General features: G+C 38.4%; 1 protein-coding gene across 1 annotated transcript; it reads right to left on the bottom strand.

The window, feature by feature from the left end:
• Positions 1–10,256: 10,256 nt before the first annotated feature.
• On the bottom strand, positions 10,257–19,954 carry LOC119894267 (ras-related and estrogen-regulated growth inhibitor-like protein). The gene is made up of 5 exons (XM_038706931.1): positions 19,674–19,954; positions 17,405–17,461; positions 16,553–16,626; positions 15,173–15,321; positions 10,257–12,808 (listed from the first exon to the last, which is right to left on the bottom strand). The coding sequence occupies exons 1-5, from the start codon at positions 19,723–19,725 to the stop codon at positions 12,523–12,525; spliced, it is 618 nt and encodes a 205-aa protein (XP_038562859.1). The 5' UTR covers positions 19,726–19,954; the 3' UTR covers positions 10,257–12,522.
• Positions 19,955–21,431: the final 1,477 nt, after the last annotated feature.

Genomic DNA, 21,431 nt, shown 5'->3' with positions numbered 1-21,431 from the left:
TACAGGGATACTGGAGATAAAATCAGCTAAAAAACATTTTAGTATTATACCACAGATGAAATATAAATAGCCTTGGAACTCAGTGTTGAGTCCCAGACCTATAGCCTACTAGGAATCTAAATACCACAATGTATGGTATGGTGATTATTTAAAGTTAATATTGAGCACCACAGAGGCATTATTAGTTTCTGTAGATTGATTATTGGAACATTATAGTGATTTTCGTTGGTGTTTTCAAGGCCAGTACTCACTCCAGTCCATAAACAACACTAGAGACTGCTTCCAAGTAGATCATCCGGCCCTAAATCCTCCTCATTAGAAGCTGTGGCATAAACAACTGTTCTAACATGGCCCCTGGATCAGGTCACACTAATTAACCAGCACCATCGACCGACAATTCCCTCATTATCCACCCTCTCATCTGATCGCATATAGTCCGTCAAGACAGCTAACGATCAACAGACTAATTAATCAGCTGATGAGGTGCAAGTGAAGCTCCGGGTTCCCTCTTCATTTTGAGGCACATGGGAGCTAATTAGTTCAATTATTAATGCATCTAATTAAATAGTTTCTCTTGGTAATCATGGTTACTGTCTCGTCCTCCATCGGCTGCAATGATAAATGGATCTGCAGTGCAATAGACCCCTCTTGTCCTTTATTTTGACATGCATAAACTCCAATGCAACGGCTGGCCCGTACTAAACATTACAGGCTATTCACAGGCCCGGACTCCATTAGACTAATTGCGCTAAAAGCAGTCTGTGGCTGACATTAAAGGTGAGCCGTGGTGAGGGCTCTAATTAGCAGTCTGTGAAAATAGGAAGCCTTTTTGGCCATCTGCTGCTGGCTTCCCTTTGCCATCATGTCCTCAGTGTGAAAAGGGCAGAGACAAATTTAGGCGATGTTTTGTGGAAGGGCTGTTTGTCAGATGTAATACCACAAGAGGCAGGGTCACTGGGAGCACATTTCATACAGTAACAGCTGAAAGGCTGCAATTTGTGGCAGCAAGGCCACAGGGCTTTGCATATTAAACTACAGCCTGCTGCTGAGAAAACCATCGTTATTTAGACTTAGAACATATATTGTACCATCTATATTCATTTTACATCACTTTCCAACACATTAGAGATTTTTCTTTTCCAGATGTAATGTTTAGGGTGTCACACATATCTTTTTCTGGCTAAATTTCTGTATTTTTGTTTGATTTTTATATTTTTTAGCCATGCTTGCACCATGGCTCTCTGGATGTCAACACCTAGCCTACTAGGGGGAACACCAGGAAATTTTGTACAGCCATTCATGTTGTCCAGAGGATGACCTGAACTGACTTTGGGGATCCCTTGATTTTTTTGTCCAGCACCATCATCTGGAAAAGATTTTATTTTGTCCAATACTTTGCTTTAAGAGAAACTACCTGCAAAATGAATGACATTCCTGTTAGCCACAGCTGTATTTTGTGTTCACATGACTGTAAATGTCAGCATACTAACATTCTAGGATGGTAAACTTGTTGGTAAAAGGTGTGAGGCCAGAGGAGATTAAAGCCCATGGGCCTCAGTGAAGAGGTATGTTTTAAACTGTTTTTTAAAGGTTATTAGAGAGGAGGCAGAGCGGATGGCAAGACGAAGCTTGTTCCAGAGTGATGGTGCACCGAAACAGAAGGCTCTGTCACCAAATGTCCGGAGTCTGGAATTAGGGACAGCGAGCAGGTCCTTGTCAGAGGACCACAGGGACCGTGACTGAGTGTAGGGATGGAGTAGATGAGGTACTGAAGTCCATGGAGAGATTTGTACGTCAGGAGGAGGATTTTATATTTGATCCGGGACTTAACTGGCAGCCAGTGAAGCTTCTTCAGGATGGAAGTGATGTGCAGTCCAAGTTTTGTGTGGGTGAGCATCCTAGAGTTCTGGATATACTGGAGTCTGTCAGTAGCCTTGTTGGGCAGACCGAACAGGATACCGTTACATTAGTCAAGTCGGGAGGTGATGAAGGAGTGGATGAGGGTCTCAGCTACAGAGTTGGAGAGGCACTGTCGGAGTCTGGAGATGTTCTTAAGATCGTATAAGGCAGTTTTAGTAGTGTTTTTGATGTGCTGTTGGAAGGAGAGGGTGGAGTCGATGATGACGCCCAGGTTGCGTACTTGAGGGGATGCAGAGATTGAGCAGCCATCCACGTCCAGTGTGATATCACCAACCTTTTTGAGAAGTGACTGTGGGGCAAACACCATGAGTGCTGTTTAGTTTGTTGTCAGTTTGAGGAGGTTACTGTCCATCCAGTTCTTTGTGTCCTTCAGGCAATTGATAAGCGGCACTGGTGGAAGGGGAGTAGGAGATTTAGTGCTGATGTAGAGCTGGGTGTCGTCAGCGTAGCAGTGGAAGTGTAGTCCATGTTTCGGGATGATCATTCCAAGAGGTAGCATGTAGATATTAAATAGTAGTTGGCCAAGTAGAAATAAAATGAGTCATCATCTGCAAAGTTTAATAAGGATTGAATCAAAGAAACCTTGACCAAAACAAATTACTGTAAAACATCACACATACTGCAGTGTGTTTTGTTAAATATGTTTTTCATTCTTCTTTCATTCAATATGTTATTCTTCTTTTATTGATATGTTTTTCACACAGCCTCATAATCCCATCAGGAAGAACTAAAAGAGGAGCAAACCACAGAGGAACAAAACACTTGAACATTTTCTTATTAGCTTCACAAGTAAAGTCATTTACTAGGGACGCTTGGCTGATTGTGATAGAGCTGCAGTGTAACTCCCAAGAGGTTTGATCCCAGGGAAGCAGATTATTTGTTCTGATTCCTCGACAGGCTGGGGAGATCTGGGGAAGAAAGCCGGGTTGTAAACACTCTGGTGCTGCTAAGCAAGGCATGTGATAAGATGAGTGGACCAGTGGTGTTTCTTAGTGGCTGTATTGGGCAGTTTCAAGTTCAAAATCTGAACTTCTCTGTCATAATTTATTTGTTCATTTTAAACACAATTACTTAACTTTTTGTTTGTACTATTAAGTGCAACATCATGAATTCCTACAAGGAGAGAATGTCTGAAAGCGTGTTTTGTAATCACAATTTGAACGATTATCTCGTCTCGCCTCTGTTAATGATGGCTGGCTTTTCACCTCATCTTTGAGTGTGGCCATTTGAAACAGCTATAAATGCATTTGCCTTTTCATGCAAACTGACACCTTTAGTCTCCAACTGCTCCAGTGGAGCCGCTCGGCAGGTGATCTACTGCAGTGAACATTATGGCTGCTTGTCTGTTTTATTGCTGTTTTACTGTGATCATTATCTATCTCATTAACACATGTTGTGGTTTCACAGTTAACCTCATTCTCTGGTAAGATGGTGTTTCATAATAGGCAGCTCAACACATGCTAATGTAGTGTATGGTATTAACTGAAAGAAAGTAAAGCTGTGCGGCTGTTTTCCAGAGAAAACTCACTACCAATGAATGGTCACTACCAATCAAGAAGGCCATTTAAAAGTTGGTATCAATTTTGTTATTGCAGTGTATTGAGTAAAGAGAAGTAGATAATCAAGGGGAGCATTGAAGAGGAGCATCATCAATCCATAATTTCTCTAAGTTTTACATTAAGCATCATTACCCAAAATAAGTACCACATTAATAACACATTTTAAATACCTTCTAAATCTTCAGAAAGAAGCTGATGGACGCAATGTACAAATCCTTTTTTTCTAAAGTTCAAAAACTTGCCACATAGACAACACAGTATCATCCGTTTTTATGGATCACATTTTGGAACGATTCTCTGGCACATTTATTCTGCTGCACATGCAGGCTGCCGCACTTGTAGGGGATGTCTTTGATCTGCCACCTCAAACTTGGAAAGTCTTCAAATACAGTCCTTTCAAGGATGGAACACAATGTAATGTGATATGTCTCTTCACACCTTCTGTATCTGAATGAGCCAGGCTTCTAGAGCTTCTCCATGAACCCCTAAAGGCCTACATTTGTGGTGATTCTGAGTAAGTGCTGCAAACGCTTTAAAAAAGTCATATACCATAGAAATTGATGCATATTCAGCACCTCCACAGCACACCTGGCACTCATCTATGCATTGCTTACATTGCAGATTTCCATCCATCATTGTCCATGTACTTTAGTTTTAATAAATCCTCTCTCTTTTAAGTGTTACCTTTGCATAGACTCAGTTCTTGTCACATTCGTTGAGCAAGTTTGTGACAGTAGTAAATCACACAACATTCTGTTGAGTACATTATGTTCAAAGGCTGGATTTTTAGTTATTGCAAATGTCAATGGGAAAGCACAAGTGTTGCTAATAACATTAACCGTCCATTTAGTATCCCAGTAAGTCATGACAGTGTGACAGTGAGCCAGCATGCACAACACCAAGACTGTGAAATTACCTGCTAAATGGAATTCAGCCACCATTCATTTTATTCTTTACACCTGTGCTTTTCCAACTGTGATATGTCAAAATATCTTCTGTAAAAAAAATTAAAAAATAAAACGTATGACCTGAATATCTTGGTGTAAAGCACAATATGAGTGACTCAATATGTAGTTACCTGTCAGGTGGCACAAGTCAACAATGGTATGGTCTATCAATATAAATCTTTTGCCTTTTTAATCCTTACCCATTTCGACTAAATTTGAGAAACGTTTTCATTTTTCACTGTTATGTGACATCATGTGGATGCTCTGATTCAGCAACTGACAGCAAGAGCTTTAGAGAGCATCTCTGTGATATCAAGGTCTTTATCAAACTCACTTCATTTGCAGAGTTTTGGCAGCATTACTGCAAGAAGATACCAACATCTTACAAAGCAGTATTCAGTGCACAGACAGCAGGGCATCACATTTACTGTAACAGGAGACTGCAGGACACTGAGTAGACCGTGAACAATTCAAATAACATATGAAAAGGATTACATATGATTCCTTCGACCATACATCTCTCAGTGCTTTACATGCACTCACTGTTTAATAAAACCAGATGATCCAGATGTAACTCATCAAAAATGGTTGCTCATGCACTAAATTCAACAAAAATTAAATTATGAATTTTGCTTCTTTTCACAGAGGAGGCATCACATTTTTCAGAGTGGATGTCTCATTTTAGCAACTGACTCTCAGATACTATATAGACACTATACTACATACATATATATATATATATATATATACATATATAGTATAGTGTATATCTATATATACACCCATCCATCAAGCACGATGACACACACTACATAGCAAAAAATGTCCCCTCAAGCAAGTCATATAAGCTTGTGTTCAGATCAACTTGAAATTATCTTTTCTTTTTTAGTTGATTTGAATTGCAAACAAACAATTATTTTACCACACAGACATATTGTTTTCACATTATTTAAGGACATGTGAGTTTCAGTTAGCACTAGACTAAACAATTTTAAATAGTATTTATTTTACTTATTATTTATTTTGCAGTCAAGATCGCAGCAGCAGAACCAAGTGAAGTACCATCTGATGTTGTAGACAAACTCTTCCTGGACCCATTTCAGTGGAGGTTCAGGTCTTTGGAAGCCATCCAATCCCCTGTCAGTCTGACTAAGCTGCAGAGTTTTAGATTGGAGTGGGGATGTGCTGCTCACCAGCTGTGAGATTAGGGGGAAACTGATCGATGGCCTTTCTGATTGGCTCTCGCGGTGTCCCAGCAGCATCCAACCCCCTTGGTTCGGATGATTGTCCTCAGCCGAGCCAAAACCAATTCTTCCTCCACACAGGGGCCAAATAAGATCGCTGACCTGAAGCTACAAGGCCACGCTTGGAGGTTCTGTCTCCATCCGTCTGCTCTCCTCATCTCTCTGAAGAAAATGAGACAGAAGAGGGGGGTATGAAGAGACAGGATTAAATTAGAGTTTAAATGAAGAACATTTTGCACCATTGCAGAGCGACACTTTCCTTGTTTTACTTAATGTGCATTTTCCTGACATCTTTGTTGTCAGGATTGTATTAAGTGCTAATGCCAGCTGTCAGTCAAAGGCACTTTGTCTTTTTACCTCAGACTTTCTGTTCAGTCTCTGTAGGTGGAGCTCTTTTCTTTATTCTGTTCAGCCACGGTGGTTGCGGCTGCTCCAGCCAACTGCATACTTCCTCCATCTATTCAAAGCAAACGGCTGTTGCTGCTGCTGAAAATGTGAAATGCTTGACTTCCTGTGCGGCAAAGGATCTTTTTTTTAGAGGAAAAAATGTCTTTCATGAACTTTATAGAGAGTAGAAATACATCTCTCTGAAAATGTCAGGGATCATTTGTTTGAAATATAAAATATAAAAAAGCTTTAAAACTAAATTGTTGAAAGATAGTAAGGGCTGCACTTAAAAGCATGCCTCCATGTGTTTAAATGTGCAAGTGTGTGACTCTGTGTGTCTGTGAGTCGAAGGGGGACGGGGGATTTACAGAAAGAGGAAGGAATAACCTCATGATGAAAAGTGTTTGCTTCATTCACATGATATAACTGTCAAGAGACTCCTGCAGAGATCCATCTTTCATTTGCCACTTGTGCTGTGATGATGATGAACATGAGGAGGCTGCAGTGCTTCCTGTCTGCTCTTTACCAAATATTCCCTCCTTGAATGAGTGAAATGGGCACGGAGCAATCAGAAGACACAATTTAATCAAAAACACAAACTGGTCTGGGTTAACATAATGCTGATTTGGCCCATGCAGTATGAAATATGTCAAAAGTAGAGCTTCATGGCTCATTCTTGACATTAGAAGTAGTTGTTTTTTTTTTCATTTAAGTACAACAAACATCTAAAATCACAAAGATACTAGAGAATACTGAACTCCAAAATCTTTTTAACTGTCTATGTCAAACAGAAGTGGGAGAGAGAATCAGGCCTGGAGATATCTGAGGATGATTAGAAAAACAAATAGAAAAGCCAGACATATTTTCCCTTTTAAGGTTAAGTGTGTTAGTTCTAGTGACATCTAGTGGTGAGGGTTGCGAATTGCACCCCCCCGAAGTGAGCAGTATAGCTATGGTGCCTGAGACAGGACAAAGATGTTATCTATGAGATAAAAGAGATTGCCTGTCAAGAAATGAGGTTTCTTTTAGATATATTAAGAAGATATATAAATTATGTAAAGCCATATGTTTTTTTGAATATTATTGTTGCTTTTTCAGTAATAAACAACAGCCACATGAAGAAATGAAGTGTTACATGATGTCTCATACTCTTGTAATACATTATTTTACAACTTGGGAGGGTTGGCTCATTTGGACTAACTAACAAAGAAAATGAAGAAATTCTCAAAAACTATCACAGCTAGTGCATCAAGCATCACCACTGACAGATACCAGGACAATGTAAGCCTCACTGTTTCTGCACCACAGTCCATTATAAACCACATAATACATGAAGTTTACAAAGGCATAGTCAGGTGAGAATCAAGGCTCCTCTCACTTTGCTTAATTAGATAAGCAATCTGCAAATATTACCAAAATGTCTTTTTAAATTTTTAAAATACAAAAGAAATACAAAGTAATACTGGCAGCCATAATTTCAGCTTGTGGTAAAACGGTGCAACTTTTTAAATGGGCATTTAGTATGTGAAAGTAAAAATTACATATTTGTGTGCACAGTGGGAAGCTGTGCAAATTCGGAAAGTATTTATTATTGGTCACTTGATAGGCACACGGTCTTCTTCACCATTAAAAAGAAATACATGTTTTCCACCAGCTGCTGATCTGAGCTTCTCTGCTGTTACCGTTTCATTACCAATAATATTCATCATCTGTTTGTCTCAGGAAGGCACATTTCTACCAGTGCAGTAATGGTTCAGCTGGCTGATCTGAGCTTACATGCTGAACTACATGAAATTAATCCAACTAACATAACACCACAAGACACAGCACAGCGCTGGAGAATAAACCAATCCAACTAACAATAAATGTTTTTTCTACTAGTCAGTAAAAGTTTAGCTGGCTGATGCTTCCATGCTCTAAGCTAATGGTTTTATTGCCAATTAACGTTACTGATCAGCTGATTGTCTGGCTAAGTAACTGGCAAAGCCAAACCACAGGCTGGAAAATAAGTAGGCACCATGAAATTAATCCATATTTCACACCACTGACATGTCACAGCTCTCTGTGATTATGGCCAGCTTCTAGCTAAAGCTCTCAACCAACAGCTTTCATTTGCATCACTAAAGTCTGACAAACAAAGTTAATTACCTGTCCAGCAGAAAACAGACAACTTCAGCACCACTTCGAAAACATCTAATATAACATTAACCTTCCATCTGGTAAAATCCACAAAATCCGTGATCAGCTGTCTGTCACTCCATCACTCCATCTGGCTGTTGGCTCTCCTGGTAAATGTGTGCTCCTTCATTTGTCCAAATTTCACTTCTCTTCTTACTTCTAATAAACCAGAAGACTACTCAGAGACTGTATATTACTATTATTATTAGTCCCTCTTCTTCTTCTTTGTACATATTCAATGTAGTGACAGGCATCTACACTGTCGGAATTACACAAGCAGAAGAAGAACGCTGTGATGACGAAACGCTGTTTGTCCGTTGACGGCTACGGTAGAAACACAATGACAAAATACAGCAACCTCCACAGCAGGGGGTGCCCGCAGTTATGGAGATATAAATGTCTCATTCTAAGGTAATAAAAACATAATGATTCATTATGTAAGGTCTTTATACACCACTGAAAACATTAGTTATGGATATTATATTGCATTTCTGTCAATAGAGCCTCAGAAATATTACACACTGAACCTTTAAGTGTTTTTATATTGGCAAAAGAAATTTTGAACATTTTTGGAATTGAAAGTGATTGCTCTTTTGTCATCTCATACATGGGCAAAATCCCAGATAAAGTAATGGCACAGGTTGATCATCTCTTTAAAATACTTCCATAAATACTACCACAATTTAGTGACCCTTGCAAGCAAACTCTCCAACAAGGGATGAAATTGACCTTTACGCTATCAATATGTAAAATTCTGTTAAAATTGACTACCATACTTACATGTGGCTATAACATGTAATACATTACATACTGTATGTCATTGAACGACCATGTTCCTGTATTATATTGCTCATGTCAACCCATTATTTTTGCCTGAAAATATCAATAAAAATAGACAGTTAGACAATAAATTTTAAGCTGAGGTCCACTTAATATATTTCTTCTGAAGCTTTCAGCCACATCTTTTGGCCTTCATCAGCGGGCAGCGGTTTCAGACAACTGAGCAAACTTTATTGACACTTGAGCAAACGCCACAGACTGGTGAGGGCCATAAGATGTGACTTAAAGTTTTGTTGGCCTTGAGTTAAGAATTTTTTGTCAACAATGTCAAAAGTAACTTTGAATCATTTCGATCTGATAATGTAGCCTACAGTAGTGAAAGTGTCACCACCTTTCCTTTATTTATCCTTTCATGGATCAAGTCCAAATCCTGCCTAGATGCCACTTGTTTGTGATTTTTGATTCTGCAGCACTGTAAAGATGGTGAAGTGGTGATGTTGTGATCATTGTCACATATAAAGGCTTTTAAATTAATTAAACAGGCGACAAATTGAAGGATCAATCTGAATAAATGAGTAGAGAAACATAATGAATGCCTCCTTACAGGGCACAAGTGTTAAATGCAAATAGTCAGACAAAGGGTCAGATTTTAGGAGGAAATTGAGTTTTGTTTGCTCAAGCAGTTCAGACTTTGTTAGAAGCAGTATATAAATTGTCACAATATAGGCTACTATTTTTAAAAAGTAATTTATACAACAAACCTGTATAAATGAAAAGTATATTGAATGGAAATGCTTCCATGCACGCCACAAGGGGTCAGTTTGTATCTGAGACTTACTTTCAAGTCTTTCACACAAGTAATTTTTGAATTTTCCCTTTTTACCAGTTCTTTGTGTTCTGTCTTTTAATCTCTCATAAGTTGAATTGATTCAGTGTGTAATGGGTCAGGTCCCTGAGCAGGAAATCATTAAACATAGAGGAAGAAAGGGGACATCATCATGATGTTTTGATTACTGTGCTGCCATCTAGTGGGTACTTAATATCTTTGACTTGGAGGCCAAAATTTTGTATAATAATGGTGCATTTCTCACTTCTCCTGCCTCCATATCAGCTATTTTTAGCAACACACAGGAAATTCCTCTTTGCTAAAGGCTTTAGAGAAATGCCTCCTCTCTGGTCATCTAATTAAAGTTGACCTCAAAGCGAAACAGGAGCCCTTGTGAAGAAGTAAAACAGGCATCTTATTAAGCAATGTTGAACTTTAATTTCCTCTGGAATAGACACTGTTTTTACAGTATTTACAAAAGAAACTTTCATCTACAAAACACAGTATATGTGAAATTATTTTTCACCATGTGTGGTACTGTGTTTCTTCACAGCATCGTGGTGACATAACTGTATTTAATGAGAACAACAGCACAGCATTAAATGAGTTCATGCCCTTAATTGGTATGTGTTTGTGTTTTTATAATGTTTTATTAAGTTTGAAAGTCTTGAGTTCGCGTTCGAGATATTTTTCAATCATTTGGTTTCTGTGAAAAGACCTAGTAAATACAACAATTTTTCAATTTACCAATTAATATAAGCACAATATATCAGATAAAAAGGTTACATACATTAATGTAATGAATTTAAATGATTCTGTATAGTCATAGCTACCATATGGAAATATAGAGAGAGTAAGACATGTTACAATCAACAGTATAATAATCAACTATAAACAAACAAATAAACTATTTCTTTCAAAGAGTAGCATTACTATGATAAATATATATATATTTCAGTAATATATATATATATACATAAAATGTTCATTAAGTTAAGTGCCAACAACAGGGACAGTCAGTAACCCTGAGTTCATAATGTGAGCACATTGATTAGGGAGTTTCAGAGCAAACTGTGGTGGAGAAAAGTTGGCTGAACATTTCATCATGACTCGCTAACAGCTTATCAGACTTGCATTCCTCCATGTTGTGATTTTATATAATAATAAAAAATATATGTCTGACGAGTAAAAGATGGTGGAGAAGCTGATTACAACCAATCAAAGCGTCATGTGAAAAAACAACAGCAATAGATTATGCTTAGAAAATAGCAGGAAGGTTTGTAGCTTTTTGTCTATATCAAAACATGCTAAGAAATGAAAGCTGGCTCTGGATGACATTACTTGTCTTGATTAAGTGATTGATTAAGTTAATACATTTATTGATTTTAGTCATAACTTTGATAGTTTTAGGCCACATTTAATCAAAGGTCTGCTACAACGGACTGAACACACCAATAAACATTGTATTTGAAAAATTTGAGGCGCTACACACCATTGGTGTTTTTGGACTGTGTGAGCAAGTGCAGACTGTGCTTGATTGACATTGTCCTTATAGCTTTGTTTGACCTGAGCGGGACAATCTTCCTTTTTATCATTCTTATCGGTAGTTTTACAACCCCACATAATCACCAGCATTGTATGAATAGGTGAAACATCCTGTGTAGTTTTTCAGGGCAATTAAATGGAACAAGTTATTTCAAAGAATAATTTGTTAATACTCACAAAAGTACAGGATCAAATGATAGATATGTGGTGCTGAGGTACTGATACTGGTACGCTGAGGGGGAACCAAAACATCTTTATTGCCCCCTGGTGGCTGGCTGAGGTATGGGTTAGGTCATAAACCCTGCCACCTTCATGTTAAGAATGGGAGCCAAACAAAAAAATCAAAGGCTACACGTCAAAAACATTTTTCCCAAAGATAGTTTCTGTAATTTTAGGTAAGCTATTCCTTATCAGGTTGATTTATCTTCAAGTTCTGATAAGGTTGGTTTTGATTAGCCTAGTTATTTGATGCTATTAAAGGGGGGCTATACATCACGATTGATGCTTGAGCCCTTCTTGCAATTGAGTTGGCGGGGTGTAGCCTATGGGCGAGACCGTGAAAGGCTACGCAGCTCCCACCCCGACCACTAGCCTACTGCACAGACTCTGGGTCCAAATGATCACCAGCGCAAGTCAGCAGCACCCATATCCAGAATATTCTGGCTTAATCTTTGTTCAGTAGGAGAAAGTGGATCCTCGTCGCCCATCTTTAAGGTTTTCATGCTGTCCTGTCCTGTTAATCATCTTGCGACTATTATTAGGCTCCTGACCCTGAGGTTGGAAACCAATGACATGCTTCACTTTAATCACATGATAACACAATAGGTCCTTTTCTAAAAAGTTGACTTAACTCAATGCAGAGAAATGTATCCAAGTCAAACCACAAAACTTGTCAAAGAGGGTTATTAATGTCTATCTGTAAATGTTGTAGACCCACAGACACCATCCAAACCTTCCCACCAACTATGAAAATTGCTCACAGTGTGGACGCAGGTTTAATGTTTGGACCGCTGTGTAGTGTATGTACTAAACACTAAGACCCACCATGTAACTTCTTCGCCAGTTCCCTTTAATATGGGTCCAAACATAACATCCCAGCCATTCCAGCTGAATAGCTATTGACTTCACTGGAACTGTCACACTGACTTCCTTCTCTTGCCAAACACATTGTTGATGAGCTTGGCCATAGACTTGGAGCCGCTGTACCGTCGTCGGTCTGCTCTGTACTTGAGGTGCTCCATCACCTGCCGGATGAGCTGGGTGAAGAGGTTGGCAATGTCCTGGTAGCTCTCGGCTGCTGAAACCTCCTGGAAGTGACAGCGGTTCTCCTGAGCCAGGCAGCGGCCCTCGTCCTCTCGCACCTGCCGGGCGTGACACAGGTCCTGCTTGTTGCCCACCAGACACACAGGAACCTCCGTGTCCCTGAAACAGAGACATGTCAAAGTGGACCAGTGAGATGCAGAAAGTGTGGAGCCAATAAAAGCATCAGTTTCATAGAAAAGTACTCTCTGCTGAGGAATGATTTTATTTTAAACCTCTCTGGACTGGACACAAGCTTTGTTCAAACTCACAGAACTTTTTTCATTCTGTAGTCACTAAATGTAATTCTTGTGTATAAAATGATCATAAAGAAAACTATCATTCAATCTGACAATGCAGCCATGAAAACACGTCAACTTAATTCCTGTATAGCTTCAATGAAGTTTTGAGGAGAAGCAAATACAGAATATATACTTAAAATAGTATATAAACTTGCATGACTTATATATAATTTTATTTTAAAACTTTATTTTATCAGTGCCATTTATTTTAATGTGTCATAGTCACTCATATTGTATACAGATATTCAATTTTAGTTTACTTCTCTTATTTATAGTGGTGGAAGTATTCTCTTACTTTTACTTCATTAAAAGTAGCAATATCACGGTGTAGAAATCCTCTGTCACAAGTAAAAGTCCTGCATTCAAAATATACATAAGTAAAAGTTCTCATTGTGCTTAATGGGCCATTTTATTACTTATTATATAAGTGGATTGAAATTATTGATGCATTAATGTGTACATCACTTTAAAATTGCAGCTCGTAAAGGTGGCTTAATCTATAATAATTCACCTTAAATAATTTAATTATTTTTGTTAATTATATTTTCACTGTATCTGAGTCTGCAAAGTAATTAAAGTTAAGTGTAAGTACCTCAAAAAGGTCAAGTACAGTACTTCCACTCCAGCACTCTACATTGCTCTCTGTCCCACCTACACACACCTGTTCCCACTTCTCTGGTCAGCCCTGCAGTTACCTGGTTTTGTCCCTTACCTGCCACACCATCACGCAAGCCTGTGGTACATTTACTTATGCTAATAAATCTGCTGACTGCTTTTGTGTAAATGTAGTCCTAAAAATGCCCTAAAACAGGTTCTGTTTCTATTTTGGCTGATTGGATTTTATTTATAGAAAATCTTATAAAGAAAAAAATATACTAAAAGAATCAAGATTTACTGATCACAGATCTACATTTATACTCAAATACTTGTCACTGACAAAATAAATCTCTTCCCTCCGTGTTATCAGGGTGCATGACAGGCAGCCTGATGGATGTGGTTGGCCAATTTTACCAGCAGACCAAAATTATGAGGGGCCTGTCCGTGTGCGGTGAATCCCTTATTCGTCATCATGAATCATTTATCAGTTTGTGTTTGTCAGGCCCAGTCAGGACTCCCAGCATTCCCTAAAGACTGTGAGGATCCCTGTTCAGCTTCAAAGAAAGTAGGACAACAATACTCTGTTTTGTTTTTTCATCGCGTTTACAGACCTTGTGATAATTTAGTAGTTGTAAACATTTCTTAGCATTTAAATTCTCGTCCACTAAAGAACTGAATGCGATAATTAACCAGTATTAATTAAATCATCTTATAAACCAAGCTAAAAGCAAGACTGTTTCTCACTGGTGGAATATAACTAAGTACATTTACCTAAGTACTGTACGTAAGTACAAATTTGAGGTATTTGTACTTTACTTTCTTTCATGCCACTTTCTGCTTCTACTCCACTACGTCTCAGAGGGAAATATTGTACCTTTTACTTCACTGCATTTATCTGACAGCTTTAATTACTAGTTACTTTAGAAATTTTGTTATAAATTTAACTACCCAACAGATTATACAAATATTTTACAAATAGTAAAATGGTTAATACAAATTTCATGGTTCCAGCTTCACAAATGTGAGGACTAATTTGAATATTCAAGTTTGTACTATTGGTTTGATAAAACAAGGATTGTGAAGGTGTCACTTTGGGCATGTGCATTTTTACAAACCAAACAATCAATTGATTAAAGATTGAAAATAATCAGCAGATTAATCCACAATGAAAATAATCATTAGTTGCAGTTCTCAACCAACTGTAACAGTAAAATCCTGCTTTTACAATAATGTATTAGTAATAATAATTTAATCATATAATGTATAATAATATAACAATCACGGGGGCATTTGTCTGCATTGAGTAATTTTAATACTCCACCACTGCTGTTTCTATTTGCTCCTATTTGGCATTTTCAATTAGATGAGGTTTTCTTTTAACATCAAAACATAGTCATTTTAGTACATATCTTGCAAATGTGTCAAATTCTTCAGAAATACTTTGAAATGTTTTTCCAACAGTGACTCTTATCCACCATGTCTCAACTTCCTAAAAACCCAGCAGTGGCTTGTTGAATGGGGAGGCTCAGTGTCTGTCCTTCTGCGAGTTACTTCAAAATAATATAACTTCATTGTGCTTAGAACTGACCCTTTGCAGTTGTCTGCCCGTGCCTCCCGAATCTGCCGCACGATGTTCTTGGCATTGATAAAGGAAGTGCGGTCGCTGATGTTGTACACCACAACAAAGCCATCTGCCCAGTCCACCGGCTCCTCCAGTATACACCTGGCCTCTGAGCTCTGCCAAGAATACACATGGAGGTGTTTTTACCTTTCATAAATGAGAAAGCTCTTCAAGATGGAATTTCTCACGGGACACTTCATTCTATGTATGTATGAATTACTGTTGTCCCTCTTCTCCAAGAACTATTTCTATTGCTTTTTCTTGTTACCCTGAACAACATTAGCATGCAGACACGTGCAGACAGAGAACAGGACAACAAGTTTTAGTGACCTTGAGGAGAAATGAACAGTGTCGGAAGGACAAGAGGCCCGAGGACATGTCTGCGCCCTCAAACAGCAATGCCTCAGCACTGTAATAACTCACTTATCCCTTTCTCTTTATTGACTCTAAAGTTTCTTTACGAAGCCCAGGTCAGAAGGGCAGGACATCGAATCAGTGCTTCTTATGAAAGGGGGCGTTACAGTGAGTTTAATTGACAAAGAGAATGACTGGCTCTTGTTCTGCTGAGCCAAGGGGTATTCCAATAAAATACTAGCTCTGTAGTAAAATACCTATCAGGTCTTTCGTCTTGCTGAAAGAGAAGTAAGCAGATTATGTGGCTGTTTCCTTCAAAGAGACAGCTATTGGCACACAACGCCTTGGGACACTCTCATAAACCCTTTAGAACTGAAGATCTGATCTGACCACGGTTCACTGAAGGTCAGGGACATGTACTGCCGCTTACCCAGTAAACTGAAGATTGGACAGTTTTTACTGTTATCTGAAATGCTTGTAGCTGCAAAACAATTATTATGTTTTTACCTCAGCTGAAGGATTATATCATCTTTGAGGGATTCAGAAAATTCTTCCATACTTCTCTTGACCCATTACATTTTGGAGATAGGAGGTTTTCTACCAACACTGAATGATTTATTGACTTATTGCCTTAGGTTAATAAAATATTGGCTGAGGTCTGGCCTGTAAAGTGATGATTATCACAAGTCAAACAAATACTGGAATATGAAATTTTACTTTCATATGGATGTCTTTAATGTATTTTCTTGAAAAGACATAAGCCATCAGTCTCAAATTCCTATTTATATAACTTATCCAGTGTCAGGTCCATCAATCCATTAAGTGCAAAGAAAAAAGTAGAGTGGATTTCCAGTCCACCTGATGAAATGAGGGAGGAAATCAAGGAACTCAAAACAGAAAAGTATTTCAGGAAAAAAACTACTGTGGCTCTGCTTTTCTAATAAAAGGTTTTCCGAAATAATATGACAATATTGTGTTAATGATATGGTGTACCTGAGAACAAGGATCAAAAACTTCCAAATTCAGTTGCCTGCCATCGATTGACAGCCTCTTATGGTACAGGGAATCTGTAATGAGGATTAGAAACATAAATAAAACAGCATGACAGTACACAGTAAGATGTAAACAGTATGATTACAATATTGACTGATGGTAAATTAATAGAAATTCTTTGTTTTGCATTTAATCATACAAATATTGCTTTTTTGTTACCTTTTTCTCTAATCTTGAGTTTAGCTTGGTTTATTTAGGGATTTTAAAGATGCAATAATCAGTATTTTTGCATTAATAATGGAAAATTAAATGACTATGTGTAAGGTAAAAGGTGTTGCTTGAAGTGACAAACCACAAAGAATTATCACCCGGCTGTGCAGGTTTCCTCTGCTCTACATAGCTTTTTACCATCTTTCAGCTCATTGTTTTGGTTTTCCAGCCCCCAAATTTACTTTTTGTTTATTCTCACCATTATCAAAGAGCATTTAGCAGCTAAAGAGTCGGATATTTCCCCCAGGATTTGAGAATAAATGCTAATGTGCATTTAGCTGTGGGTTAATGTGCAACAGTTCGCTAACACGTTCATTTACAGCTTGTTCTACTGTACCCAAGTGGCAAACAAAACAATTAACCAAAATGTCTAATACTAAGAAATGGTGCACTAGAAGTAATTGGATTTAAATTTGAATTATGCTGTTTCAGAAGGTATTATGAATTATTTCATGGTTGCTCAGGTGAAATCTATGCAGCACCAACCAAATAGCAACATTCATGATGTCTGAAGATAAATTCTGTTAAACTGGGACCAAAACCAAACGCCATTAAATCACAATCAAATCTGGAAACACTTACTGGCGTTTGAGGCATATTCACCAATGAAGCGCCTGGTCAGGAACCGCACAAGGACAGCTGGAGGAAACATAAAAAAACAACAAAATGACTTATGGCATCATTACACTCTCATCCCTCACAGGTGGCAGTGGTAGGGAAAATGACCCTCATTCACTGACGCAGTCACAATGGTGCCAACACTTTCTGGCATTGGAGCAGTTAAACTGTAGGCTCACATGAAAGGGGCTGCATGGCTTTTCTGGAAGGCCTGTGTGCATATTTGGCAAGCTTATTGGTTATATTTCCCCCTCTGCTTCACCTCCAGACTGTGAGCTACAAAACACTGACCAGTTTTGGTCCCACAGACAATCAGTTTCAATTAAGGGCTGAAGTTTCAAGTGCTGAACTCTGGAAGCCTGTTCATGGTGGTCACGGGCCTCTGAAGGGGTTATCCGGGGGTTATAGAGGGGACACATAAATATGAATATGGCTCATCTAGTTACTCATGCACACATTCTGGAAAATGGAAATGAAATTCAAAACACAGGACACAGTAGTAATTATTTTGGGGCCTTCTTCACATTAACATTGAAACATTCAGAGACTAAAACAAAACAATATGAAATGTGCTTTGAAAGCAACAAGCAACAGAAAAGAGCAGAAAAACATATTAAATAGACACATGCAGCCTCCAGAGGCTACAGAATCTCCACAGTAACAGTTCTGCTTCAGTGCCAGGCTGCTAGAACGGAGACCCATTGTTTTACGAGGCTTGAACACAGCACAGAAACTGAACACTGATACATGCAACAAGATCCCAAGCAGCAACAAGGGTCCTATAACCAGATGCAGATTCAAGATATGGGCACATAAACTGTTGTTTTGGGGGGGCTGGAACATAAAACCAGTGAAAGCAAAGGTTTATGTCTGTTACTAGTTGAAAAAATACAGCTTAAACAGTTAAGGTTACCCTAGCTTAACATGTAACAAGCTAAATTAGCCCACAGCGATGTCCAGGTAGCCTAAGATAGAAGTCTTTATCTTCAGGAGACCAGTACATGTAGTTTAGTTTAGTGTATTTTAATTTTAATTCTCTTTGAGCATCTAAGGTTTCAGCTAGCTGCCAGCACTGACTCATGTTAATCCAAAATTCAATTCACAAATCTCTACTCTATGAGAATTAGGAAAATAAATATAAACGTACGCTATTTAACACTAATAGACGTTGGTGTGTTCCAGTTACTGTTTGAGCTGTATCAGCAGGCCTTTACTGTTGCAGTAATAACAACATAATGTAAAAGTCCTGGATAAATTAAGGTTAAAAAAGCCTCCATAGCCGAGATCATGTCACCTTTCTGGAGAGTTAGTAAAATATAAGCCTAAATCAAATCAACCTCACACTCATCTCATTTGAGCATAAACCAAACCGGCTCATCTACAACGTTTTCTGTAAAGCATTCATACACAATGAGACACTGAACCTGTTTCTATTGACATCTGTTATTCAACATACAGTCACTACTTAATGAAGATTAAATCCACCCAAATGTTGAATAATGCATAAATATATGATGAGAAGTCATTTTCAGGTAATCACACTTAGTATTTTTACCCACCTCAGAAAGTGTGTGGTATTGCATCATAACAAAGACTGAGGTTGACAGACTAGTTTAAATTTAATTTGAATGTCTGGAGGGGAAACCAAGCAGGATTAGTCAATTAATTGATTAGTTGATCAGTACAAAGTTAATCTGCAACCATTTGAAAAAGCAATGAATGTTTAAATCTTTTTCCAAGCAAATATGTCAAACATTCTTATAACATTGTAAATCAAATATATTGGTGTGTTGGCTGGAAAAATTAATATAATTTAGCACGTCACCTTGAACTCTGGGAACTTTTTCTCTATTTTGTGATGTTTTGTTGATTACTATATTAATGGAGAAAATAGATCAATCAATAATGAAAATAATGTATCACACAGAGGTCCTGAGAAATTACTTGGAGGTTTTTTAGAAGATCAACATCAAAAATGATAGATACTACTGTACCAGTCAGGTATTTGTATTCAAAGAAAGTCTAAAACTGGTATATACTATTTCAGTATGCTGTATAAAGAAGTTTTCCAAGCATGAAACTGTGATTTGTTATACACCAAAAACCATCATCCAGTGTCAAAAAGAAAGTAACAAATATAACTTTTAAATGGCATCATACACAGTGCAGAAATGCTGGCTGAAAAACCACAGGTATTCTCTGTTCAAAATAAACATCACTTCCAGCCACTCACCCGATTTCCCAGCCCCCTGGCTTCCCAGCAAGGCCAACTTGATGTCGTTCATGCCTGTGCTCTGTCAGGTCCTCAGCTGGTTCTCTGGCCGCAGCTTTGTGTTGTGTCTGGTATCTGGGTTATGGTCGGCTCACTAAATGCTCCGTGCAGTCCAGGCTGGATGGGAGTAAAGGACTGCCCCCCTCTCTTCCTCTTCAAAGGGCTGTTTCACTTTTTAAAGCTGGAGGGAGAGGAGAGGGGGGGAAACAAGCGCCCACTTTTTCTCTCTCTATCTGTTTGTGTGCCAAGAGCTTTTTTCTCTCACACCTCTCTGTTGTCTGTTTTCTGTCTCTCTCTCTCCTGAATCCACAAAGCACTGTCTTCACTCTTTACTCTCTGCCAATCCATCTGTTTTCCTGCTTTCTTTCCTCTCTTGCACCTATATATCTCTCTTTTCTGTCTCTTACCCCTCCTACAGAGAGGTTACTCAAAGGTCATGGCTGACTAAACCTATTGTGCTGTTCCAACTCTGGCACTGTAAATGTAGTCCAGCTGCCAACTATGGACATTTGTGGCATTTTTCATAGTTTAATATTATGGAGGCCCATTCCCAGAATGAAAAGGTAAAGATGAATTGATGAATTGATCAAATACTGGGAATGAGAAATATAAAAATACTCACAGTAAACAACAATTATGATATAAGTAAAAGGAATACAACCTAAAACTCTTAAAAAAGACAGAATCCAGAAAGTGTCTGCGAAACATTCACTGACAACAGCTTTTTCTACAATATTCGCCACTTCAAATAAAATATCCTGGCAATTAAAACATGGTTAACACTTTTTTATGTTATTGATGCTGTGTCATAATCTATCAAAATTTTGATCTACTGATCAAACTTATTAGATTTAAATCTGTGTATGGTTTGTTCTTTGGTTATTTAATTTCCAAACCAAATCGTTTTTTTGTTTTTTTGTTTTTCTGTTTTAAAACAGAAACGGAAAAACAAAGCAGCTGCGTTTTGTTCTATCTATGACCGGTGTTGTATCCCTACGGGTTTTCAAACTAACTGGCTGCTGTACAACAGCTGTGGTCTGCTTCAGGCTTCATCCAACCAAAGAGAATGTTCACCGACAGTCCGCAGCACACCAGGTCTCTCCCGTGACCTCCTCTCCCTCACCCTGTACACTCCAGCGCCCCGCTTCCTAGCCAGTAGACCTAATACACGTTGTGTTGCCAGTGGAACCGGCGCACTGCACAGTCAGTGGTCACATAGCCTAATCCATGTGTCTACTGCAGCTGGAGGCTCTCCGCAGCGCCGCAAAACTTTCTAAATTCTTCTCGGGAAGAAAATAAAGGTCAGCTGGGAGAAGTGTAGAACCTGAACGAAAATTACCCGAACCTTTTAATCTGTGATTCGTTAACATACAGCTTGCCGATTTAACTAACAACTATTTTAAAAGTTCATGTTTGCTGTGTACCATTGGATGCACTCACAACTATAACTGAATTAATTTGATACTGAAGAAATATTAAAAACCGGGGGATTCTAAGGCAAATTCTGAGGTGTTTCTGTTGCTTGGTCACCGTCAGTGATCATTCTCTCTGGTTGGATGAAGCCCGACCATAGACTGTATATAGCCTGACGCAAACCATTGCTGTTGCAAACAACAGGCCAGGTGTAGGTTGTGCCCCGCTCTCCCCTACAGCAGCCAGTTAGTTTGAAAACCAGTAGGGATGCAACACCGGTCAAAGAAAGAACAAAACAAAGCTCCT

This window comes from Micropterus salmoides, unplaced genomic scaffold (genome assembly GCF_014851395.1).
Source record: "Micropterus salmoides isolate LMB-PRFRI ecotype aquatic unplaced genomic scaffold, ASM1485139v1 Ms_hic_scaffold_8, whole genome shotgun sequence".
In the NCBI taxonomy this organism is placed as follows: domain Eukaryota; kingdom Metazoa; phylum Chordata; class Actinopteri; order Centrarchiformes; family Centrarchidae; genus Micropterus; species Micropterus salmoides.
This window is presented reverse-complemented; position numbering and strand designations above follow the sequence as displayed.

Excerpts from the sequence above, each read along its gene's own strand:
- LOC119894267 (XM_038706931.1), bottom strand. The coding sequence starts at position 19,725 with ATGAACGACATCAAGTTGGCCTTGCTGGGAAGCCAGGGGGCTGGGAAA. Across the intron at positions 17,462-19,673 it reads CCAGGGGGCTGGGAAATCGG|CTGTCCTTGTGCGGTTCCTG; the intron begins GTGAGTGGCTGG and ends TGTTTCCTCCAG. Across the intron at positions 15,322-16,552 it reads TTTTTGATCCTTGTTCTCAG|AGCTCAGAGGCCAGGTGTAT; the intron begins GTACACCATATC and ends TATTCTTGGCAG.